The sequence below is a fragment of the Hippopotamus amphibius genome, chromosome 15 (assembly GCF_030028045.1).
Source record: "Hippopotamus amphibius kiboko isolate mHipAmp2 chromosome 15, mHipAmp2.hap2, whole genome shotgun sequence".
Classification (NCBI taxonomy): Eukaryota; Metazoa; Chordata; class Mammalia; order Artiodactyla; family Hippopotamidae; genus Hippopotamus; species Hippopotamus amphibius.
In genome coordinates, this window is record NC_080200.1 from 12,491,190 (window position 1) to 12,515,538 (window position 24,349).

At 52.3% G+C, this 24,349-nt stretch overlaps 2 protein-coding genes across 4 annotated transcripts; both read left to right on the forward strand.

Annotated features, from left to right (window-relative positions):
* Positions 1–3,492: 3,492 nt before the first annotated feature.
* YJU2B (YJU2 splicing factor homolog B) lies at positions 3,493–17,365 on the forward strand. Of its 3 annotated transcripts, none has more exons than XM_057709310.1 (10): positions 3,493–3,578; positions 6,546–6,590; positions 7,952–8,005; positions 9,087–9,169; positions 10,972–11,027; positions 12,664–12,724; positions 13,621–13,763; positions 13,853–14,025; positions 16,425–16,563; positions 16,675–17,365. In XM_057709310.1, exons 2-10 carry the CDS (start codon positions 6,588–6,590, stop codon positions 17,157–17,159), a joined length of 1,197 nt encoding a protein of 398 aa, XP_057565293.1. In that variant the 5' UTR covers positions 3,493–3,578; positions 6,546–6,587; the 3' UTR covers positions 17,160–17,365. The 3 variants fall into 3 exon arrangements, with proteins under 3 accessions (XP_057565293.1, XP_057565294.1, XP_057565295.1); XM_057709311.1 differs by lacking the exon at positions 3,493–3,578 and adding an exon at positions 5,591–5,657 and having other exon boundaries at positions 6,333–6,590; XM_057709312.1 differs by lacking the exons at positions 3,493–3,578; positions 6,546–6,590; positions 7,952–8,005; positions 9,087–9,169 and having other exon boundaries at positions 10,970–11,027; positions 13,827–14,025.
* A 714-nt stretch (positions 17,366–18,079) lies between these two features.
* Positions 18,080–24,262, forward strand: MRI1 (methylthioribose-1-phosphate isomerase 1). The gene is made up of 6 exons (XM_057710255.1): positions 18,080–18,591; positions 18,677–18,915; positions 19,748–19,923; positions 21,300–21,476; positions 21,557–21,781; positions 24,057–24,262. Exons 1-6 carry the CDS (start codon positions 18,460–18,462, stop codon positions 24,209–24,211), a joined length of 1,104 nt encoding a protein of 367 aa, XP_057566238.1. The 5' UTR covers positions 18,080–18,459; the 3' UTR covers positions 24,212–24,262.
* Positions 24,263–24,349: the final 87 nt, after the last annotated feature.

Below are 24,349 nucleotides of genomic sequence, written 5' to 3' on the forward strand. Positions count from 1 at the left end.
CTGTCCCCTCTGCCTTCCAGCTTGCACTGGGAAGAGGATTTTCTAGAATCTGATGCATATCTGAGGAACCCAAGTGTTGTCCTCATCACATCAGGATCTTACAGAGGCAAGTATATAGGCCTGTCATTCAGTTTTTTGTTTTGTCTGCAGTTGATTTGAAAATGTGTCAGGCTTCCTTTTCTGGAGTTCTTGATTCTACTTTTCATTTTCTTTCTGGACTCGGACTCCCTCAACCACAAGATCGTGAATTCTGATGCCCCTGGAAAATGTAAGTAACCGGCAAGTGCAATTTCGTATTAAGAGATGCCGGATCCATTCATTGTCCTGGTTTTGTAGCCCTCTGAGTTTCAAATCCTGTTACCTTGTTTTCCATAATCAAAGAGCTCATGTCATTAACCAGCCTCAGTGCTCATTTGCAAAAGATGATTAACTTGGTTTTTCTGGTTTGCACTTTATTTTTATTGTTCTATAGTTATTTCATACTTTGAAGTTCTACAATACCTGTAAAGTGAATTGTTTGAGGCCTGCCAGGCTTGGTGTCAGTATTCACAAAAACGAGGTGCATGACCTGCAGTTTGTAAATTCCACATACCAACTCTGTGTCTCAGGCACTCACATAAAGTTCTTTTGCTTGCAAGCAAGAGAAACTTGTTCAAATTAGCTTAGTCAAAGAGGAGAGTTTATTTTAGGGATACAGGGATATATCAAGGCACTTAAGAACTGAAAGGGATAAGGAAAGTTTTTCTGTCTATTTCTTTCTCTGCCTCCCTCTTTCTTTCTCTTTCCCTCTTTATCTCTCTATCTCTGGCTCTTTCTCACCACACGGTTGCTTATCTCTGCTTTTCTCTGCACATGGCTAAAGATGGTTTCACACTAAGTCCCAAAGTTCTATGTCCTCAGATCAACCCACAAGCAGATTCCTGTGCATTTCTGGATCCCAGTGCTAAATTCCCAGGGGCAAACCCCATTGGCCCAGCTTGTATTAAATCTATACCCCTGATCCAATCAGCTGTGGCCAAGGATGGGCCATAAATAGAAATGCTGCAGCGCCCTCTGGAGGTTGAATGTTCTCACACAAAGGGAGGGGTTGGGGCGGGGCAGGCACCCCAAATGGTTTCCGTCACAGTCACTGGGTCTGTTTTCTGAGCTGGCTGGGAATTGGGGGGAATGAAGACAGAGGTAGGCTCAAACCACAGACTCTTCAAGGTGGGAGGGAGCTGGAGGGCTGGCATGTGGAAGAGACATCTGTCCTCTGTGGCCCCCGAAAGCAGGCATAGAGCCACATAGTGGGTGCAAATAGCAGGGAAGTGGGTTTCAGTTTTACGTAAAGAACTTCCCAGTGCTTAGAGGTCACCTCCTCCTCGGTCATTCTGCTCTTGTCCCCCAAAGCCACACCATGATTTTGGAACACCCTTCCCGGCCCACTGGTTTCTCTCTTCCTCTTCAAAACTGTTTTACAAATACACTTGTAGGCATTTACTGCACTTGTTCCCATGGCAGGGCTGAGATATCCCACTTTACAGATAGGCAAACAGAGGTGAGGTGACTTGATTATAGAGTCTCCAGAGCTAGAATCCAGGTCCCTTCCTGTCACCCCGCCCAGCCTGGCTAATTGTCTTCCTCTCTCTGAGCTGGTTCCCTTGGCCCCACAGGACCTGGCCTGCACTTGGCATCTTTATAGACAGTCTCTTGGTATCCCAGGCTGATGTGTGTTTCCACCACATGTGCTGTGTATAAGTAACAAGAGTGAGGTTCTACATGTCCTTGAAAGCCAAGGGTTCTCACACTTCTCCCAAAAATATTACTCACAAGGTGGTATTCTGTGGCTTTTCAGTCACTAGCTCTCCTTTCAGGTGCAGGACAAAGACTCAAGCAAAATTCAGAGGTAGCAAGCAAGATTACTAGGGTTTGGGGACTTCTGTGGCGCTCCAGTGGGTAAGACTGTGTGCTCCCAATGCAGGGGGCCCAGGTTCGATCCCTGGTCAGGGAACTAGATCCTGCATGCATGCCCCAACTAAGAGTCCGCATGCCCAACTAAGTCCACACTCTGCAACTAAAAGATCCCAACACACAGCAACGAAGATCCCACATGCCACAACAAAGATCTGGCGCAGCCAAATTAAGCAATTAATTTTTAAAAATTACTGGGGTTTGAGTGTAGCTCCATCTTGTTCCTTGGGATCTGTAAGCATTCCTCTGCCCAGGACCCTCACCCCCCGCCTTCCTCTGCCTGGCTCCTCTTTATCCAGCTTAGGCATCAGTCACCCCTCACTGGGATCTCATTGACCCTCACTCCTGCCCACTCCCGAACACCCCCCCACTTGTAAAAGATTCCTCCTGGTTCCCACAGCCCTCATGTCTAATGCATACACCCCAAAGCAGTATAGCTCAGAGGTTAAAGGAACAAGGTTTAGTATCGGCTGATGGAAGTCAAATCCTCCACCTTTCACTAGCTGTGTGACCTTGGGCCAGTTGCTTAATCTCTCTGGGCCTGTCTTCTCATACGTAAAATGAAAATGATAGCGTATCGGTCTCCTAGAATCAGTATTCCCTGCGGTAATACATGTGAATAGTGAGCCTGGCGACACTATGATTACACGAGATCTGACTTAGGAAAGCTTTAGAACAGGGCCTGGCACCAAGTATTATAGTAATAGTAAAAATCGTAGTAGTAGTAGTAGTAGTGTCATCATTTTTCACACTGTCCTTGATAAATTGCCAGTTGACATGCCTGCCTCATCAGCGAGAAAAGGGTGTGTCCTTTGCTCTCCAATCCCCACAGCCCGACAGCACCTAGTAAACAGCTGTTGAGCGAACAAATGAACAAACAGATTCCGCTAAGCTCTACAAGGCACAAAAGTACATTCAAAAGCCACAGCCCTATGCAGATGGCAAAATCAAGCTGGTCCGAAGGCTCTAAGACAAGGGCTGACCCACTTCTGTAAAGGGCCAGATAGTACATTTTTAGGCTCCATGGGCCATAGGCGCTCTGTGACAACCCTTCAGTTCTGCCATTGTCGTGGGAAAGCAGCTACAGACAGGTAAAGGAATGGGCGCAGCTGTATTCCAATGAAATTTCACACACGGACACTAAAATCTGAACTTCGTTTGATTTTCACAAGGCATAAAACGTCATTCTTTTGATTCCCTCCCCACCCCAACCATTTAAAAATGGGAAAACAATTTTTACTCGCTAGCCATTCACAAGCAAGGGGCTGGTTTGATTTGGCCCGAGAGCTAGAGTTTGTCCCCCACTCCACCGCTTCAGCGGGCGACATCCCACTCTCCCTGCAGAGCGCAAGGAGAAACACCGCGCTCTGCTAGGAGCCGGGAAAGTGGGCGGGGCCGAAGGTAGGGCTTCGTGTAGTGCGTGCAGTTGGGGAAGGGAAGGCCCGGATTGGTCCACTCCGGCGGCTGAGAGCGAGCGGCCTTTTCGACATTCAGCCAATCAGCGCGGCGCTGCCGCCTCGCCCCGCCTCGCGCAGGCGTCCCTGTCACGCGGGGAGTGCGCCACGCCCCCTTGCGCGCCCAGAAGGGACTTCCGGGACGGGCGCGGCGTGACGTCAGGAGGAGGGCAGGTAAGTGCAGGCGGGCAGAGGGGAGGGCAGGCCCGGTAAGGCTGGGGGTCTGTCCACTCCTTCTCTCGGCCTCGGCGCCTCCTGATGGGGACGAACGCGCCGGGGACCACGGGGCTCTGGGAACGTGGGCCCGATGCTCGGAGCCGCCCGCTCCCCAACCGTGACCCCCGACCCAAAACCCCGGGCGCTGGCCGCGACCTCAGACCTGACGCCGGCCGATTTTATACCTTTTCAGGGTTTCCTCATCTGAAAAATGGGACAGTAAGCCCCTGGGTCGTGGTGAAGCTTTTGTAAAATGATGCTTGTAAAACGGTTAGGCATGAGAAATAATCAGAACTACCAACGTTTAACCTGGCGTCAGGCATTATTCCAGATACTTTAACTAATTGAGTCTTGACAGCAACCTTATCAGGTTGATACTTTTATAAACCATTTTACAAATGAGGAAACTGAGGCTCAGAGAGAGAAGCAGGTTGCCCAAAGTCAAGCCGCTAGCAAGCAGCAGGGTCGGGATCCAAGCCCAAGCATTCTGCCCTGAGCCAGTGGGGTTTATCGTTATTCTTGACACCAATGACCAGAGATTTCCATACATCCACCCTGTAGCTCCACCTGTGCCACTCATAAAACCACCGTAAGACCCCCAGCTCCTGTGAATGGAGTACTTAATCTGTGCAAGCATGACCCAGCATGTTATTTCAGTTACAGCAACCCTAGAAAGTCAGTCCTCTTGCCGTCATCCACTTTACACGTGAGGAAATACAAGCTCAGGGAGGCTCAGACATTGGCCCAGCTAGTGAGGAATGGAGCTGGGATTCCAGCCCAGGGAACTGTGCCCCCAAAGCTTGGGTGGGCACTTAGCTATTTTATTTGCAGAAGCGTTTGCAGTTTGAAAGTGACTTTAGGAGAATCTGGGCCAGGGGCATACTTTACAGGTGGAGGATCCAAGGTGGAGAGAGGTTTGGGGGGATGGTGGAACACTTTATGTCTAGGGCTTTGCACCCTGGCTCTGCCTTCCCATCCGCTTCTGACCCTGGCACGTTACTTAAGCTCCCACATCCTCATTCGTCAACTGGAGATAATACTAATATAGTATAGAGTAAATGAGGCAATGATGTTGGACTCAGTGCAGCGTGTGGCACACAGTAACTATTAGAGAGCGCACAGCTAAGTTGGCAGAGACAATTAGAGACTTCCGGACTCTAGCCAAGGGAGCTGGCAAACTGCACTCACAGGCCAAAACCAAACCGCTGCCCGATTTTGTACAGCCTGCCAGCAAAAAATGGTTTTAAGTTATTAAAAGATCGGGAAAAAACCAAAAAGAGAATAATATTTTGTGATGGTGGCAATCATGTGAAATTCAGATTTCAGTGTCCATAAATAAAGTTTTGTTGGAATGCAGCCACAGCTGTTCATTTACGTATCTATGGCTGCTTTGTAGCTGTGACAGCAGAGTTGAGCCCAGTTGAGTGTTGGGACAGAAATTCTGACCCTCGATGGAGAAAATTTGCCAATCCCCATTCTGGACTACACTTTAGTCCCTCATAGTGTCTCTCTCTCTTTTTCTTTTATTGAAATATAGTTGATTTACAATGTTGTGTTAATTTCTACTGTAGAACAAAGTGATTCAGTTATACATATATATACGTTCTTTTTTTTAATATATTCTTTTCCATTATGGTTTATCATAAAACTGTGCTATACAGTAGGACCTTGTTGTTTATCCATTCTATATATAATAGTTTGTATCTGCTAACTCCAAATTTCCAGTGTCTCTCTTTAGTGTGAAATTGAACTTCCTTTTGTTTGACTTGAGTCTCTGCTCCAAACATGCAAGGGGAGGGAGTCTCCCCACCCCCAGTTAAAGGAGCCCTGCATTTGATACTTGTGTTACCCACATTGGTTCTTTTTTTTTTTTAATGATATGGGTATTTATTTTCATAAGTAGTTAGAAACATTACAGAGCTTCCCCTCTACCCCACCCTCTCAACTCTCATGTCAGAAGTGTGGCTGGACCCTCTGCCGCTGGTTTGGGAAGAGGCTTCAGGCACTTGAGGATGACTGTGAACTTGCTATGCAGATGTAGGTGTCTGAGTCTCCAGCTTCACCCCCACTGGTTCTTATGGAACCTCAATCAGTGATCAGTGGTTCATGCAGTCAGCATTTACCAGGAACTGTCCTGGGTGCCAGAGACATAGCACAGTGTGACCTGGTGGAGGAGACAGACTGTAAACAAGTAAACAGAGGGAGATGTGATAGAAACTTCAGGGAAGAAGTGAGTTTAGATCAGGTGGTCAGATGAGGCCTCTGACAGAGGTGACGTTTGAGCTGAGACCTGTGGCAAAGGACAGACAGCTGGTGGAAGAGCATTGCAGGCAGTTGGCCTGCACCTGCTGAGCCTTCGAAGGCAGCCAGGAAGCCAGCGTGACTGGAACAAAGTGCGAGAGAGGGAGAAGGGTAAGAGGTAGGCTCGGAGAGGCAGGCAGGGGCCCCATGGGCCATGGAGAGGGGTTTGACTTCATTCTCAAAGTGATGGGAATCACTGGAGGGGTTTAAGCAGGAGAGCGATAGTTCAGACTTATATTTTAAGAGATCCTCCTGGCCCTTTATGAGGAGAACAGACCATGAGAGTCAAGGGCAGAGCCTGGAGCCTAGGGAGGAGGTGACTGTACTCGTCTAGGTGAACGATGATGGGGGCCGTGGACGGGTGAGAAGTGTCAGCTGGGAAATTGAACTTCCTTTTATTTGACTTGAAAGTCTCTGCTCCGGATGGAGAGTGGACAGGACACTCCCTTGCCAGACAGACAAACGCCGCTCCTTGGATGCCTCCTACACCTGGGGGGGAGGATCGTCTGAGTCGCCACCGACACCACCACGCACAGCCCACCCCATCCTCACAGGGAAGCCGTGGACCCAGGAGGGTGGCACTGGGCAGTGAGTCATCAAAGCAGTGTCTCGTTGTCTTTTCAGATTGGCTGTGTAGGGGGTGAGGACCAGTAGGCGGCTTCCAAGATGGTGAGTAGGCAGGCTGTGCTCATTGGGTTTCTCTTCTGGTCTTTAGATGAAGGGGAGGGGTCCCCTAAATAGCCCCTTCCCTCCCCTAAGTCTCCTTCCCCACCCCCAACCCTGAGCTCTAGGGTATTTTCAAACTCTGCATCATGGTCTTTCAGGGCAGTGGTTCTCAAACTTTGCTGTGTACTAAAATCAGCCAGGGAGCTTTTTTCTTTTTTTTTCCTTTTTTTAAATGAGGTGAAATTCACATAACATAAAACTAACATTTTAAAACATATGATTCAGTGGCATTTAGTATATCCACAATATTTTGCGACAGCCACCTCTGTCTACTTCCAAAACATTTCCATCACCCCAAAAAGAAACCCTATACCCAATAGCAGTCACTCCATTCCCCCCTCCCCCAGCCCCTGGCAACCACCAGTCTGCTTTCTGTCTCTTGTAGATTTGTCTGTTCTGGACATTTCATATCAATGGAATCATGTACCACGTGTCCTTTTGTATCCAGCTTCTTTCACTTAGCATGATGTTTTCAAGGTTCATCTACTTTGTGGCCTATATCAGAGATTCCTTCCTTTTTATGGCTGAATAATATCCCATTATATGGATGGACCACATGTTGTTTATCCTTTCACCCATTGTTGGACACTTGGGTTCTTTCCACCATTTGGCTCTTGTGAATGAACGTGTTATGTACCAGGATGTGTATAAACACATGTTTTCCAGGGTTGCTTTTGAAAAGCCCCGTGTCCAGGCACCAGAGTAGGTCCTCTGTCAGGAGAACCTCTGGGGGTGGGTATCAGTATTTTGGAAACTCCCCCTGGTGGTTGTAACGTGCAGCCAAGTTTGAGACCCACTGCTTTGGTGGATCCTTAACGTCAGTTCAGCAGGCGGCTGCCAGCATTTAAAAGAGAGACTCTCACAGCTGCGTGAGCATTCTTTCCTAAAACTTGTGAATGTGGGGTTAAATATGTCTTACCTTAAGTCATGGTCCCAAAATAACTGTGAAAGTCATTGCTCTAGGAGAGTCTGACCCTTGTAGAATTTTCCACAGCGGCGACAGTGGGTTTTGTTTGTTTGTTTGTTTGTTTTCTTTGGGTGAGCCGCATGGGTTGCGGGATCTTAGTTCCCCGACCAGGGATTGAACCCGGCCACACCAATGAAAGCGCCGCATCCTAACCACTGGACCACTGAGGAATTCCCGACAGTGGGGCTTTTCTCCCCAAGTCACCAGTTCTCAGCAGAGCCCAGGGCCGTCCTCCAGGATGTCCCTGTCTCCCTCGTCCAGGTCTTACCACGCAAGGCTGCACAAGTAGGTCTCCTGCAGGACCCTCTCTGAGTCCCATCTCTCTTCTGCTTTCCAGGGTGAAAGGAAAGGTGTAAACAAGTACTACCCTCCGGATTTCAACCCTGAAAAGGTAAGGGGGAGGCTTCCTTCTCCGGGTCCACGATAGCAAAGTGGCCCCACAGGGCAGGGGCCCCAGGCACGTTGTCCCCTCCTGGAGTCAGAAGCGGCGCTGCAGAACCCCAGGTGGCCCCCGAGGTCTCCCTACCTTGCACTTGTCACCTGAAGTCCCAGGGCAGCCTCCCCTTCCGGGTGATCAATGTGACTCTAGTCAATAACCCAGCGTGCCCAGTGTCAGATGTGGTATGTTTCCAGCGGAGCCCAGGATGAGGTCCCACACACGGGCTCTGGGTCAGATCCCCTCACCCTGCCAGCTCCAGCTCCTCTGGCCTCTTCATTGCTCCCTCTACCTGGAACCTCTCCCTCCTTTTGACCACAAGGCTCCTTTTCTTCCTTTAGGTCTCTCCTCACAGAGGGCCTCCCTGACCACCGTCTCGTTCTCTATCTCATGACCTAGTGCTTTATTTCTCTCCGTAGCCCTCACAACTCCCTGATGCACATTGTCCATTTATTTTCATATTGTCCATCTACCCCTCTAGAAGGTCCACTCCTTGAGGGTCTTGTTCATGGCTGTGTCCCTGCACTGTGGGCGCTCAGTAAGGGCCTAGTGAGTGAATCAGCGCATCCCGGCTGCACGGTCCCCTGTGCGTGACTCGGCCTCTCTACACCACAGTCTACCCATAGGTCCAAAGGGAAAATGAAACCTCCCAGAAATGGTGAGGGATTAAAATGAGATGACGCACATAAAGTACCCGTAAACGTTTGCCAATCTTGTCATCTCATCTGATCCCATAACACCTAGAGGCAATTATGGTCCTTGTCCCCAGTTGACACATAGGGCCCAGGAAGGCAAAAGGTGAGGTCACTACCCAGAATCACGCAGCTCTTTTAGCTCCTGAATGGGAGAGGAAAGATTCAGACTCCTCTATTCCTGACTCCAAGCTTATTTGCTTCACCAGAGCCTCAGGGCCTTCCGTTTTGCTGCTAACACTCCCAGCAGGACGTAAGAATGAGGCCGCTCTGGGCCTGTGAGAGAGGGCCCAAGCTCCCTCAGCTCAGTAGTGCTAATCTGCTCCCTGGTCCTTTCTACACAGCATGGCTCACTCAACCGATACCACAACAGCCACCCACTTCGGGAGCGGGCTCGGAAGCTGTCCCAGGGCATCCTCATCATCAGGTAAGGTGCTGGCGTCACCTGAGTACCCCCGCCCTTTGTGTCACCTGGTGTCAACCTCCAGGAGCTTTCAGCACTCCCTGATTTTGCCCAGTGCTGGAGGGTCTTAATTCCATAAAGCAGAAAGTTGCTGTATGAGTCAGCCATTGCCACGTAACAAAACGATAAGCATGTATTGTGTGTTGTCATGAGTCTGCAGCTCAGCCGGATGCCTCTGCTGGCCTTGGCTGGGCTTGGCTGACCTGGGCTGGGCTCTCTCACATGTTTGGGGGTTGCCTGGTTGGTATGACTGGGCTCCATTCCAAGTGTCTCTCACCCTCCAGCTGGCTAGTCTGGGCTTGTTCACACAGCAGCATCTGGGTTCCAAAAGAGAGCCAGCAGAGGCATGCGAGGCTCCTGTCACTTCTGTCTCATCAATTCCCCAAAGCAAGTCATGATGCAGAGGGTGGGGCAGCACGCTCTAACTCTTGAAAGGAATTGCTGCGGAGTCACCTCGCAAAGGTCACAGACGTGGGGAGGATACAGAATCACGGCCATGGCTGCAGTCGAACCAGGACGATGGCCCTTTCTGCGGGGTTCTCCTCTTATTTCTGGCCAGCACCCTGAGGGCCAGCCACGGTGGGAAGCAGAAGCCAGCTTGTGTCACCCTAGAAGGACAGCCCCCTCCCCGCCTCCTTCTCTGCTTCATAGACTCTGCCCTCAGTCTCTGGGGTCTGCCCTGGGCCTGAGCAGAACATCCAGTGACAAAACCATCAGAGGCAGGAACGCCTGTGGAAAAGGAATCAAGATGCAGATCCCAGCAGTGGCCCCAGGAGGCACAGAGTTGAAGGTCACCTCCAAACTCCTGTCATGCCTCTAAGCTCCACCCGCCCTCATCCACTCTGTTTGCCAAGCCCTCATCTCATCTGTAGTGTCTTAAATTTGCCGCATTATTCGTTACTTAATGGTTTTATTTTTTTTTATTTTTAATACATCTTTATTGAGTATAACTGCTTTACAATGTTGTGTTAGTTTCAGCTGTACAACGAAGTGAATCAGCTGTATGTATACATATATCCCCATATCCCCTCCCTCTTGAGCCTCCCTCCCACCCTCCCCATCCCACCCCTCTAGGTCATCACAAAGCACCAAGCTGATCTCCCTGTGCTGTGCAGCAGCTTCCCACTAGCTAGCTGTTTTACGTTTGGTAGTGTACATATGTCAATGCTACTCTCTCACTACATACCAGCTTCCCCCTACCCACCTCCATGTCCTCAAGTCCATTCTCTACGTCTGCGTCTCTACTCCTGCCCTGCCACTAGGTTCATCAGTACCATTTTTCTAGATTCCATATATATGGGTTAGCATATAGTATTTGTTTTTCTCTTTCTGACTTACTTCACTCTATATGACAGACTCTAGGTCCATCCAATTGGTTTTGTTTTAAAAGAGGAGCTCCATCACTACTGTTAATGGAAATTTACCACAATTGCACGTTGCAAGTAGAACTGGAAAAAAGAAATCCCGTGACACTACAACAGCTTAGCTAAACTGGAATCGGACACCAGTGTTCGCTGCAGCCTGCTTCCTCCTCTGCTCGGAAGCTTGTTTAGCTGATGTGGTGGGACGTGGAAGACAGGGCAGCACCCAGAAGAGACGCTCGCCCAGACTGGGTCAGCTGGCCAGAGAGCCACATGATGGGCCTGGCCTGGCTGCAGGAATGGCCACCGTTCTTTACCCTCCCACGTGCACGCCCTTTGCGGCATGATTGCAGCCGGAGTCACGGGCATGGACAGGGACAAATGAGCTGTTTTCTGTTTGTGTAGATTTGAGATGCCCTATAACATCTGGTGCGACGGCTGCAAGAACCACATCGGCATGGGTGAGCTTCCCCCCGCCCCCTCCCCCCAAGCCTGACCCCCACCATTCATCCCCATGGCCGGCGAACCCCTTAACTGCTGGGTGCCGTGAGAGACTGTCTCCGCTGGGGCCCAGATCAGGAGTCGAGGAGGAGACAGGACCTCCAAGTGACTAGTGGGCTGTGGACACCTCGTGGCAGAGCGGTTAGGTGGTTCATATCCTGTCTCTGCCACTTCCTAGCTGCGTGACCCTCGGCAGGCGACTGAGCCTCCGTGTGCCTCGGTTTACCCATCTGTGAAATTGAGATGGTATGAGTGCCCGCCTGTGTGGCACATAAAGTGCTTAGTGCAGGGAATTCCCTGGTGATCCAGTGGTTAGGACTCCACGCTTCCACTGCAGGGAGCATGGGTTCAATCCCTGGCTGGGGAACTAAGATTCTGCAAGCTGCGCAGTGCGGCCAAAAAATAAAAATAAAAAATAAAAGTGTGTAGTGCACATCACGTGGCATGTGCGAGGACTCGTAGACTCTACCTGCCACTGCCACTGCCCTTACTGTTACCTTTAGCGTTCGGACCCCGGACTGTGCCCACAGATGCACAGATGGACGGACAGACATGGGTCCACGGCCCCACTCAGCAGCCCCGAGGCCTCGACCCTGCTGGCTTCCGTTTCCTCCTCTGTCATACAGGGACCCTCAGCCCTTCCCACAGCGCCAGGCCCAGGGGAGCAGCTCGCTCTGTAAACAGGAGCTGGCAGCGCTCAGTGTGAGGGTCCAGTGCAAGAAGGAGGGACCAGGACACCCCACTACTGAGGCTGAGTGACTCCCCTCAACACATCCCCCTGGTCAGACCCAGCCAGAGGCATCTGCCCCAAAGGGGACAAAGAGCAGGGCTCAGCCTGACACCGCACATGGGTCACCCTCAGGGCAGTGAACCGAAGCCCCCTAGGAAAAGAAAACCCAACCAGGCCACACCACCAACCCCCCCAAGCTCCATCTCTGTTTTTCTAATTTAAGCTTTTTTCACTCAGTAAGCAAGATCAGAATCAAGAGTATATCATCTAATTAGTGAAAAGGAAACAAAAAGCCTAGATAGTCTCTAGAAAAATAATAAAAACCAACCCTTTTTTTTTTTTTTTTTTTTTCGGCCGAGCTGCATAGCTTGTGGGATCTTAGTTTCCCGACCAGGGATTGAACCCAGGCCCTGGCAGTGAAAATGCCAAGTCCTAACCACTGGGCAACCAGGGAATTCCCAAAAGCCAATACTTCTTGAATGTTCGCCAAGCACCTGGCCCTGCGCTGAGTGATTTGTGTGTACTATTAGCTCCTGCAGTTCTCACATCAGCCCTATGCAGTGGCATCACAGCCATCCCAGTCCAGTAGATGGGGAACCTGAGGCCAGAGGATCAGGACAGCTGGCCTCAGGTCACGGGGTGGAGCCAGGATTTGAACCCGGGCCCTCTGGCTCCAGCCCACCCTCCTCTGTCGCTTGAGCACTTGTCACACAGCCTAAATGTGGCTCTTTTCCACTTGAATTTCAGTGTCCTGAAGGTGTCTCCCATGTAGAGGAGTGAAATACCCCCCCCGTCTGCTCCCCACCCCAGGAAAAGACGCTGAGGGTGGCCTGAGCCCTAGCCTCGTTCTCTCCTTCTTCTCCCAGGTGTTCGTTACAACGCAGAAAAGAAGAAGGTTGGCAATTACTACACGACCCCGATCTACAGGTAGAGGCAGCCTGGTGGGCTGCAGGGTGAGGGGGCTACAAAGGAGTCTGAGTCGGAGGAAAACTTGTACCCTCTGCCTGATGGTCATTCCCTGCGGGTCTCTCCTTTAAACCCTCATGGTCTGTCAGTCGGGGCACATCCTGCCTAGAACCCTCCATGGCTCCCACCTTCCTCAGAGTAAAAGCCTCAGTCCTCCCTGTGGCCCCCAAGGTCCCTAGGGCTCTGCTCCATCCCCTCCTGCCCTCACCTCCTCCCACCATCCCCCTCACTCACTCTTCTCCAGCCACACGGCCTCCTCGCTATCCCTCACACACCCCAGGAAGGCTCCCACCTCGGTGCCCTCCACATAGAACACTCTTCCCCAGACATCTACAAGGCTTCCTCTCCCTGCCTGGGTTTCTGCTTCAACAGCACCTGTCAGAGATGACTTTTTTATCAGAGATGACTTTTCTAAAGCCGCGCTTACCGTCTGACACTGTGGTTACTTGTGCACTTGCTGCCCACAGGGCCCCCACTGGAAAGTCAGCCCTTTCTGAGGGCAGGTTGGCTTCCTTCACTGCTGTGTCGCCAACAGCTGGCGCCAAGCCTGCCATAAGGCAGCCTGGCTCGGGAGGGTTTGTTGAATGAATGAATGAACGAATGAACGAGCGAGTGAATGAATGCATGCATGGATGAACAAATGAACAAACTCCAGACAGAAGGTCCGTGCTGGGGTGACAGGACCATATCTGTCTTACCCACGGCTGTCCCCCACACACGGAGCCGCCTGCGTAGCAGGTGCTCCATGAATGCTAGCTGATGACGCACACAGGTGGAAGGAAGCCGGCAGGGGACACGGGGTATCCCGGGGTGGCCACAGTGTCCTGACTCCTGCTCGCCACCCTCCACCCTCCCAGGTTCCGGATGAAATGCCACCTCTGCGTCAACTACATCGAGATGCAGACGGACCCCGCCAACTGCGACTACGTGATCGTGAGCGGCGCCCAGCGCAAGGAGGAGCGCTGGGACATGGCAGACAACGAGCAGGTGCTGACGACAGGTGAGGGCCCCGGCTGGGCTCTGACCCCGACCCCGACCCCAACCCCAAGCCGGGGCCCCGAAGGCCCAGTCCGGCTCTCACCCTTGCAGAGCACGAGAAGAAGCAGAAGCTGGAGACGGATGCCATGTTCCGCCTGGAGCACGGCGAGGCCGACCGGAGCACACTCAAGAAGGCCCTGCCCACCCTGAGCCACATCCAGGAGGCCCAGAGCGCCTGGAAGGACGATTTCGCCCTCAACAGCATGCTGCGGAAAAGGTTCCGGGTGAGCGGGGCTCCGGCCCAGGGTGGGGGTTACAGGTGGGTGGGGGTGCGTGGCATCCCCAACAGTGGAGCGGGGACAACACCAAGCGGGCAAAGACCCAGGCCCAGCCCGTACCCCATCACATCCTACCTAGCTGTACGTGGGTCATTTCACCCTCAGCTCCCCCATCTGCCACGTGGGGACCACCTCCCTACATCACAGCGCCTGTGAGAGGCATCTAGCCCAGCAGCTGTTATTAAGCACGTGGCCCCTTCCCCTGGGGAGTCTGGCCTTCACTTTCAGCAAACTCTCAAAGGGAAAGAAAGCCTCAGACTGGGGCACAAGTGAGGCCCAACCCTGCCATAGGGGGCAGGCGCAGGCCCAGTGGGGCAGTGATCAGCTCCTAACACGTTTTGTGGGCCCACTCAGCTGTCAGGAAACGAAATCCATAGACTGACAACCCAGCCGCACATAATTTCCAAAATCATGCCTAGAGTCAAATGCCTAGAGAAAAAGAAGGAAATCACCTATAATAAAAAGTATAATGGATATCTCAACATGTAAATGCTTGGGCAAGACACCTGTGCCTGCTTATAGAGCCACTGAGAGCGCAAGTGTAAACACAGACTCCCGACCCCAGGGGACAGGGTTGTGGCTGTAGGACAGCCCAGGGTGTTGTTGTCAGTGACCCAATGGCCACTACAGTTGTGCCAAAAATACTTGGTGGGGCTAAGACATAGGGAGTAGGGGCCCGGGGTCAGAGGAATATAATAGAAATGGGGTTTTTCACCTTCGTGGGCATCCAGCAGGGCAGTGGGAAGTCCTTGGGGAACATGAGAACCTTTGTCTCTCCCCTCGCTTTGTGGGGCAGCTCATGCCCCTGGACCCTGCAAACGGAGCCTGGGCACATCCTAGGCGACCCCACCAGGCACAAGCTCCAGAGTCATCATCCTGCCGTTCCCGTTTTTTCACATCGCCTTATCGTCCTGTGGTGGTTATTACTAGGAGTAAAATAATGGGTTTTCTTACTAATTATTTTTTACTGAAAGTGTATCCCTCTGGCCAGCCCTGTGCCCTGAGCTGTGTGTTCCCTGCCTTGTGGGCATCCCAGATGGGATCTAAGGACCCTTAAATGTAACATCCCAAGGAACCCCATCAGTTCCTAACCCGCCCTGCCTGCATCCTCCCCTTCCTCAGTAACAGAAGTGTCTCTGTCCTTCCAGATGCTCAGCCCCTAAAGCCTAGAGTCAGCCTTGGGTCCTCTTGTTATAACCACCACTCCCCCTTCCCCATCTGTCAGCAAATTCTGGCAGGCTCTGACCATTTCCACAGTCTCCATCAGCCCCCGCCTGGTCCAGGACAGTCCCTCCACCCTGGTCCCCAGGGGCTCATGCCCCTGTGTCCCACAGCCTGCTCCCCTCATAGCCACCAGGGGGCACCTGTGAGCACCTGATTCAGATCCCATCCCTCCTGTGCTCAGAAGCCTCCATGGTGCCCACTTTAAGTAGAAGCCAGAGTCCTCCCGGTGGCCCACCAAGCCCAAATGATCTGCCCCCTCCCTCCCTACCCCCATCTCCACCTTCGCCTTGCTCATTCTGCTCCAGTCACATTGGCCGCCTCACTGGCAAGCACGCTTCTGCCTCAGGGCCTTTGCATAGGCTGTTCCCGCCACCTTGGAACACTTTTCCACCAGATACCCACAAGGCTCCCTCACTCAGACATCTTTTCTCAAACATGATCTTCTCAGGAGACTGTCCCTAACCCTCTCCTCTACCATGCGCGCCACATTTAAAGTTGAACCCCTGCCCACTCCCTACCTTCTTCCCAGCATTCTTTTTCTCCTCACCACTTTGTCTTACTCACCCACTAGAATGTCAGCTCCACCAGGGCAAAAGAATTTGTCTGCTTACTGCTGTGGCCCTAGCGTCTGGAACAAGCCCTGGCACTAGAAGAATGTTCTGTAAATATTTGTGAGAAGAATGAATGAGTGGGGATCTTCCTGGTGGTCTAGTGGTTAAGACTTTGCCTTCCAATGCAGGGGTTGCGGATTCGATCCCTGGTCGGGGAACTAAGATTGCACATGCCTCAAGGCCAAAAAACCAACACATAGAATAGAAGCAGTGTTGTAACAAATTCAATAAAGACTTGAAAAATGGTCCACATCAAAAAATTTTTTTAAAAATTAAAAAAAAAAAATGACTGAAGAACCCAGTGGTACACATATTAATGACAATTGTCTCTTCCACTTGTTGATCGGCTTCTGTCCCGAGCACTGTGTGAGGCCCTTTCCTTGCATAAGCTTAAAGAGGGGGAAACAGACCCTGAGAGCTGGAGGGATGCCCCCGCTTCAGCTCAGAAGGCAAGGAAGAGGCACGGCTTTGACACCTACCATCCCTCCCCACCCCCTCTCCCCCACACAGGAAAAGAAAAAAGCCATGCAGGAGGAGGAAGAGAGGGACCAGGCACTGCAGGCCAAGGCAAGCCTGGACATCCCGCTGGTGCCAGAGACGGAGGATGACCGCAGGCTGGCCGCCCTGCTCAAGTTCCACACCCTAGACTGTGCGTGGGGGCCAGTGGGCGCAGGGGTCAGGGTGGGGAGAGAATGGGGGAGTGCTTGGGCAGAGGGCAGCTCTGGACCTCCTTCTCCCCCCTCCCTCTTCTTATCCCCAGCATATGAGGACAAGCAGAAACTCAAGCGGACAGAGATCAGCAGCCGCTCCTGGTTCCCCTCCACCCCGGGACCTGGTGGCAGCAGCAGCAGCAAAGCAGGCAGCGTCTTGAAGAAGCTGGCCCAGAACCGCAGATCTGCTCCCGCCAGCTCCCCCATCACTGTGGGGCACCTGGGCATTGTGCGACGGCGGTCCCGGGAGGTCCCAGAGAGCCCCCAGCACATTTCCGAGACCCCCAAGTCTGGGGAGACACGGGTGCCAGAGGGGACCACCCAGGACAGGCCCACATCCCCCCAAGACTGTTCTCAGGAGACAGCCAAGATCCTCAACAACAGTGTGCCACTGGGGCAGGAGGAGAGCGGTCAGGACAGGTCCCAGCCCCCGCAAGACTCTTCCCAGGAGGCAGCCAACCCCCAGGACACACCACAGCCCTGCAGCCTCAGTGCCTCCCTTGTGGCTGACTACTCCAGTTCAGAGAGTGAGTGATTCTGGGGGCCAGATTCACTTTGGAGGCCAAGACACACCCAGGAGGCCCCACAGGCTGCAGCCCACCAGCCCTTAGAGAGCTCAGTCGCCACCCTCCCCAGAACTCACCTTCTCACAGTGATGGAGTTGTTATTTATTTGGTCCTAGAGAGGGTGTCTGTGCCTTGTGGGACCCCCGACCTCCCAACATTAAAGCCCTGCTTTTTTGCCCCTGCGTCAGGTTACTACATGGGTCCAGGAGCTATGCCCCCATCCCCACCCCTCCACCCAACCAAGCTTGCCCAGTATCTCATCAGCCAGTGCTGATGCAGTGACCACAGCCTTGGTCCCCACCCAGCTTGATGAGGGTTTAACAGTAGTAAACCAGGCTGGACTGTAGTCAGGGCCAACTTCCTGGAGGAGGTTGAGTGTGAAGGATGAAAACGGGACTGGACAGCAGGGGTGCTCAGGATCCAGGCCAGATGCGGGAGAGGATGGAGCACACACAGGTGCTGGGCTGGTCATTATCCCCCACCCATGGGGACACCTTGGAAGCATCATGAAAGAGTCCCCAGCATGTTGCTTCTTTTGAAGGAAACTAGTAAACTGAGCAGAAAATAACCCCAAACAGCTGAGCACGCACCAGGAGACTCATGGCCCACCACCTCCCCCTAAACCCCAGAAAAGGATCATTTCACAAATACTGGCGGAGCACTTGCAGTGCGCCGGGCGCTATCCTAGCCACTGGAGACACAGATGAACAAACCAGACACGCGGCCCTCTTCGGGGCTGAGGTTCTGGCTGAATTCCGCTGAACCTGTTTCCTGTCTGGAGGTGGTGATGCCCCTCTCCGCAGGCCTTTACTCCCCGCGGAGATGGGAAGGTCTCAAGGCAGCAGTAAGAATCTGTTCGATCTTGGAACCCCCAATTGGTGCCTTGCTCTACGTGAGGCCGCAGGCAGCTCTCACTCTGGCTGGGGGAGTTAGGCACTTGAGGGTACCCACCTGGGAGTTGGAGGTCTTGCTATAGTCAGACGCTAAACACAGGACCTGGCGTGCAACAGTTGCCCTATAAATAGTGGCACGTTTGTGGTTCCTGAGGGACGGCTAACTATCCAGGCTTGGCGGGGAAAGTGGCATAAGGACCCGGCGCCTGGAAGTTGCGTCCCGGGAACCAGAGGGGTTGATGTGCGCACGCGCCTCCTTCTGGGAGCGATCCACCCCTGGGGCCCTGGCCTCGCCCCCTACGCGCGCTCCGGCCCCGCCCCTGGTGCGCGCCGCCTGCAGAGCTCCGGGAGCGGCGGCAAGCGTGGCTGAGACAGCATGACTTTGGAGGCGATCCGCTACTCGCGGGGCTCACTGCAGATCCTGGACCAGCTGCTGCTGCCCCAGCAGAGCCGCTATGAGGCGGTGGCCTCGGTGCGCCAGGCCTGGGAGGCCATCCGCGCCATGAAGGTGGGGCCGCGCGACGGGGCTGAGTTGGGGGTGGGGGGGTGGGTTCCAGTGCCTGAGGTCCCTGACGTCCGCATTCCCCCGCCAGGTGCGCGGCGCCCCAGCCATTGCGCTCGTGGGCTGCCTCAGCCTCGCCGTGGAGCTGCAGGCGGGCGCCGGGGGACCCGGACTCGCCGCGCTCGTGGCCTTCGTACGCGACGCGCTGAGCTTCCTTGTCACCGCCCGGCCCACCGCCGTCAACATGGCCCGCGCCGCCCGAGACCTGGCCGACCTCGCAGCCCAGGAGGCGGAGCGGGAGGGCGCCACCGAGGAGGCGGTCCGAGAGAGGTAGAGGGACCTTGTGCCAGGCACAGCTCTTACCGGAGGCTGTTCATTCTTTCTTTTTTTTTTTTTTTTTGCCCAGCGACCCGTTTTACAGATGAGGAAACTGAGGCAGGGTGCTCTTAGTCCAGAGCCACACAGGCAGGGCTGAGACTCAACACCGGGCAGCCTAGCGCCGAGATCCTTGAACTCAATCTCCTGACTTTGATCTCCCTGAACGTCCCCAGCCCTATCTGCCCTTGGAGGCCCTTTTAAGTGCCACCTCCTTTACCTTGTTTTTGCTTTTGAGGAATCTTGTTTCCAGCCCTGTTCCTGTTTCCTACTCCCTCCCTCCCCATCTGCTACACAGCTACTCTCCGTATTCCTTAACCCCTACCAGGCTCACTCTTGCCTCAAGGCCTTTGCACACACCATTTCTGGAAGCCAGGAATCCACCTAGCTTATCTCCTCTCCTTCAAGTTTCAGGTTTCTGCCTTCCCCACCCACATATAATACAGTTCATTTACCGCCCTCTGTGTCCTGACTCTGCTGTCTTTTCCTTCACTTTATTTATTGTCTGTTCATCACCTGCCTCCCCCACCCCAGTGTCACCTCCATAGGAGCAGAGATTTTTATCTTGTTCGCTGCTGTGTCCCCCAGAGCCTGACACACAGGAGGTGCTTGGTAAACGTGTCTTGAGAGTGAATGGAGTTACAGTTAGGTGGCTGTGGCAGAAGGGTCTTTCTGTGAGAGGCTTTCAGCAGGAGAGCTCCAGGAGAGCAGTGTTGGGCAGGGAGAAGGGGCTGGTGTGGGCCCTAAAGCCTTGTGACTTGTGCTCAGAATCCCTTGTCGGCCCCAGAGTGATCCGCTGGGCCGAGGACATGCTGGCAAAAGACCTCCAGGACAATCGGAGCATCGGGGACTTGGGAGCCCACCACCTCCTAGAGCAGGCAGCACCTCAGGGCGGCAAGGTGATCGTGCTGACCCACTGCAACACTGGTGCGCTGGCCACCGCTGGCTATGGCACAGCCCTAGGTGAGTGGGCATCCACAGGGATGGGGGAGGGCCCTTTTTGGATGCAAGAGAAAGAAACCCAGACCGTTTTATACACCCTCCCAAAATGTGAATTTATCAGTTCTTGTACAGAAACACTGAGGGGGTTGGCTTCAGGTATGGCTAGATCTAGGGGCTCAAGTAGTAGCATCAGGATCCATCTATCCCTATCCCTAAGGTCTGCCCTCCTCCATGGTGGCATCATTCTCATGCTCCACAGGTCAGCCAGGGTTCAGGTCATGAAGAAAAGAGCCTAGGGTCTCTATTCCAACAGTGTCAGAAGTCTCCTTTTATCTCGGGGGGCTCTGATGGAGTCATCTGTCTATCCAGGATAGGCCTGGCTGGAGTCTAGAAAATGGGTGGGGGGATTTCCCTGACAGTCCAGTAGTTAGGACTCGGCGCTTTCACTGCCGTGGCCCAGGTTCAATCCCTGGCTGGGAAACTGAGATCCTGCAAGCCACACAGCACAGTCAAAAAAAAATTTAATTTAATTTAAAAATTTTTAAATTAAAGTTAAATTAAAATTTAAAAAAAGAAAATGGGTGGGATGCAGACTCCAAAAGGACTGAGAGGTAGGGTGTAGCCTTGTAAAAAAAGATTAAGGTAGCTGTGACCAGGACTGGGGGGACTGGGTCCTGGGGGTTCAAGGCAGCAGATTCCACTTGATCCTAAATTCTCCAGGATGTTTCCCTACCTGCCTAGGTCCCAGCCTTGTGCCTGGGGACTGAGGCCCTGATGGCAAGACATTCATTCATTCACTCAACAAATATCTATGCTGGGGTATTTTTTGTTGTTGTTTTTTAATTTATTTTATTTTTGGCCACGTTGAGTCTTTGTTGCTGCATGCGGACTTTCTCTGGTTGCGGCGAGCAGGGACTACTGTTTGTTATTGTATGAGGGCTTCTCATTGTGGTGGCTTCTCTTGTTGCAGAGCACAGGCTGTAGGTGCTCGGGCTCTAGGAGTTGTGGCTCATGGGCTGTAGAGCACAGGTTCAGTAGTCGTGATGCACAGGCCTGTGGGATCTTCCTGGACTAGGGCTCGAACCCGTGTCCCTTGCATTGGCAGGCGGATTCGTCAACAAATACATATGATGCATTTGAAAGTAGTAAATGCTAAAGAGAAAGAGCAGGGGTTGGCAGCGTGGGGGTTATTACTTGAGATGGAGGAATCCTGGAAGGCCTCACAGAGAAGGCATTCTCTAAGCACATGTGTACCAGGCAGAGGGAACAGCCACTGCAAGGGCCTGGGGGTGGGACTGCATGATTTGGAGAACCATGCTGCTAACCAATGGGCAACCCTGCCCATCTGTCCTTTTGCCTCTCATCCTGGCCTCCTCCCTGTGGGCCGGGCCCCACAGGTGTGATCCGCTCGCTGCACAACCTGGGCCGTCTGGAGCATGCCTTCTGCACAGAGACCCGGCCCTACAACCAGGGAGCCCGTCTGACGGCCTTCGAGCTGGTCTATGAGCAGATCCCCGCCACCCTCATCACAGACAGCATGGCAGCGGCCGCCATGGCCCACCAGGGCGTGTCAGGTCAGCAGGCAGAGGTTACCAGTGGGCAGGGCTCCAGGCATCCGGGGCCAAGTGGTGACTCCCAGCATCTCATTCCCCAGCTGTCGTCGTGGGAGCCGACCGTGTGGTTGCCAATGGCGACACAGCCAACAAGGTGGGCACCTACCAGCTAGCCATCGCCGCCAAGCACCACGGTATCCCCTTCTATGTGGCTGCCCCCAGCTCCTCGTGTGACCTCTGTCTGGAAACGGGCCGGGAGATCGTCATTGAGGAGCGTCCTGGCCAGGAGCTGACCGACGTCAATGGGGTCAGGATTGCAGCACCTGGTAAGCCATCGACTCAAGGGGGGCACCACAGTGCCTGGGCACCTCTGTTTAGGCACCCTGACCCCTTCACGGGTGGTGGGTGGCATTTGGGGCATCATCAGCCTTCTGGGGCATAAGCAGCTTTCAGCCATGTTTTAGAGCAGACACATCTTAGAGGTCAGATTCAAGGTCAGAAGATACAGCTAATGAGTTGGGAAGCCTTGAGGGAATTGTCTTGCTCTTCTCCAGCTCTTTTTTCTCACCACAATAAGAAACTAGAATACTGCTGGTCAAGTGCTTATGAGGAGACATATTTCTCAGCTTCCCCACACTTCCTGGCTGTGTAGCCAGGTTGCCTAAAACTCATCCCTAAGAGCCCCATGGGCTGTTGTTATGACCTATGTCATACACCCCAGGGCATTCAGTGAATTAACCCACATGACATGGAGAACAGTGTCTGGCCATTAGTTGGTACCCATTAAATAGTAACAAGTATGATGTGAAAACCTTTTATAAAAAGGACCAGTTAGGGATAGTTACGGAGTTTGGGGTTGACATGTACACACTGCTATATTTTAAGTGGATAACCAACAAGGAGCTACTGTATAGCACAGGGAACTCTGCTTAATATTGTGTAACAGCTTAAATAGGAAAAGAATTTGAAAAAGAATAATTAAAAAAAAAAAAGAAAAGACCAATTAAAACCCCTAAGCATTGAAAATACTATGAGGCCACCACCTTGTAGTCCAAGTATGGAGTCAGAGTAAAAATAATATTATACAACTAAGCTGAAGGGAAGTCCCAATATTCTGTTGTTTTCTGCTGTGATTCCTTACAACTTTTTAAAAAATAGATATATTAGCAAACTATTATATATAGAATGGATAAACAACAAGGTCCTACTGTATAGCACAGGGAACTGTATTTAGTATCCTATAACAGACCATAATGGAGCACTTCGTAGGTGGCACAGTGGTTAAGAATCTGCCTGCCACTGCAGGGGACATGGGTTGGATCCCCGGTCTGGGAAAGTTCCACATGCCGAGGAGCAACTAAGCCCGTGCACCACAACTACTGAGCCTGTGCTCTAGAGCCCGCGAGCCACAACTACTGAGCCCATGTGCCACAATTACTGAAGCCCACGCACCTAGAGCCTGTGTTCCACAAGACAAGCCACTGCAATGAGAAGCCTGCAGACCACAATGAAGAATAGCCCCTACTCTCCACAACTTCAGAAAGCCCACATGCAGATACATTAATTCTGAAAAAAAATTTATTCCCATTAGTTTTTTGGTACCCCTGCTTTCCTGGAGGCTTAATTATTTAGCACTGGTTGAAATCCATAAGACCATGGAAAACAGAGTTGACAACCCACCCTGCCCCTTCCCCCAAGAAAGCTGGGTAACACAGGCCAGGTGCAATCTGCGGACCCCAGTACTGTGCTCTGGCCAAGGGTTACAGGAACACAGACCCCAGGGGAATCTGTCTTTCTTCTGATTTTTCCAAGAGAAGCCTTACATTTGTTATATGTATGAAAGCGTCCACACTTTGAAAGCTAGCAGCTAATTCACTGGTCTTAAAAAACTGGGAGCCAGAGAAAACAGAGTTTGCAGCCTGTTGTGTAGGATGTTGTTATTCATTCAGCAAATATATTTGACCACCTGACCAATGCCAGGTGCCATGCTAGTGGCCGGGGATATAGGAGTGAAAAAAGACATCAGAGTCCCTGCCCTCGTGGAGCTGGCAGTCTGGTGAGGAGACAGACAACAAACAAGATAAATGACAAAATTCTAGTGTATGTTAGAAAGCGGTAAAGGCTAAGGAGAAATAAACAAGGCATGGAAGGATATGGGAAGTGTCTGTGCAGGGGTTGGGTTAGACAGGAAGATCAGAGAAGGTGAGAAGGTGATATTTGAGCAAAAACCTGAAGCCAGTGAAGAAACATCAAGTCATGTGCGTACCTGAGGGAAAGCATCCAGGCAGAAGGCACAGCCCATGCAAAGGCCCTGAGGTAGATTCTTGGAGGTTCCTAAAGAGATGGTTGGAGCAGGCACAAGTGGGGTGGATATATTTAAGACTTTGAAGCCTTCTTAGACAGTGACAATCCAGGAATGTAGGGGGTCTAAATTCATTACTGGTGTCAAAACCCATGCCTTTGGGCACTTTTGGGGTGAGGATCCCCAGATTCTCAAGGATTCCCCAATCTCAAAAACCACTGTGAGCGAGACAGGTGACAATAGCTTGAGAACTTTCACTGAGCTAATACCTGCCTCCTTGCCTCCCTTCTCCCCTGCAGGAATTGGGGTTTGGAATCCTGCCTTTGATGTCACCCCTCACGACCTCATCACTGGCGGCATCATCACAGAGCTGGGCGTCTTTGCCCCCGAGGAGCTCCGGGCAGCCTTAAGTGCCACAGCCACCCTAGATGGACCCCAGAAGAAACCAACCTAGCTCTCCATATCCTGCCCCCATTATTTTTATAATAAACTTATTGAATGGTCTGCCTAAAAGCTGACCTTTATCCCGCAAGCACCATTCTTTCCAGAACAGGGAAAGCAGACAGGGCCTTTGCATGGCTCTTAAGAGCCC

Excerpts from the sequence above, each read along its gene's own strand:
- YJU2B (XM_057709310.1), top strand. Across the intron at positions 9,170-10,971 it reads CAGGGCATCCTCATCATCAG|ATTTGAGATGCCCTATAACA; the intron begins GTAAGGTGCTGG and ends CTGTTTGTGTAG. Across the intron at positions 12,725-13,620 it reads TACACGACCCCGATCTACAG|GTTCCGGATGAAATGCCACC; the intron begins GTAGAGGCAGCC and ends CCACCCTCCCAG.
- MRI1 (XM_057710255.1), top strand. The coding sequence starts at position 18,460 with ATGACTTTGGAGGCGATCCGCTACTCGCGGGGCTCACTGCAGATCCTG. Across the intron at positions 19,924-21,299 it reads TGGCTATGGCACAGCCCTAG|GTGTGATCCGCTCGCTGCAC; the intron begins GTGAGTGGGCAT and ends CGGGCCCCACAG. Across the intron at positions 21,782-24,056 it reads GGTCAGGATTGCAGCACCTG|GAATTGGGGTTTGGAATCCT; the intron begins GTAAGCCATCGA and ends TCTCCCCTGCAG.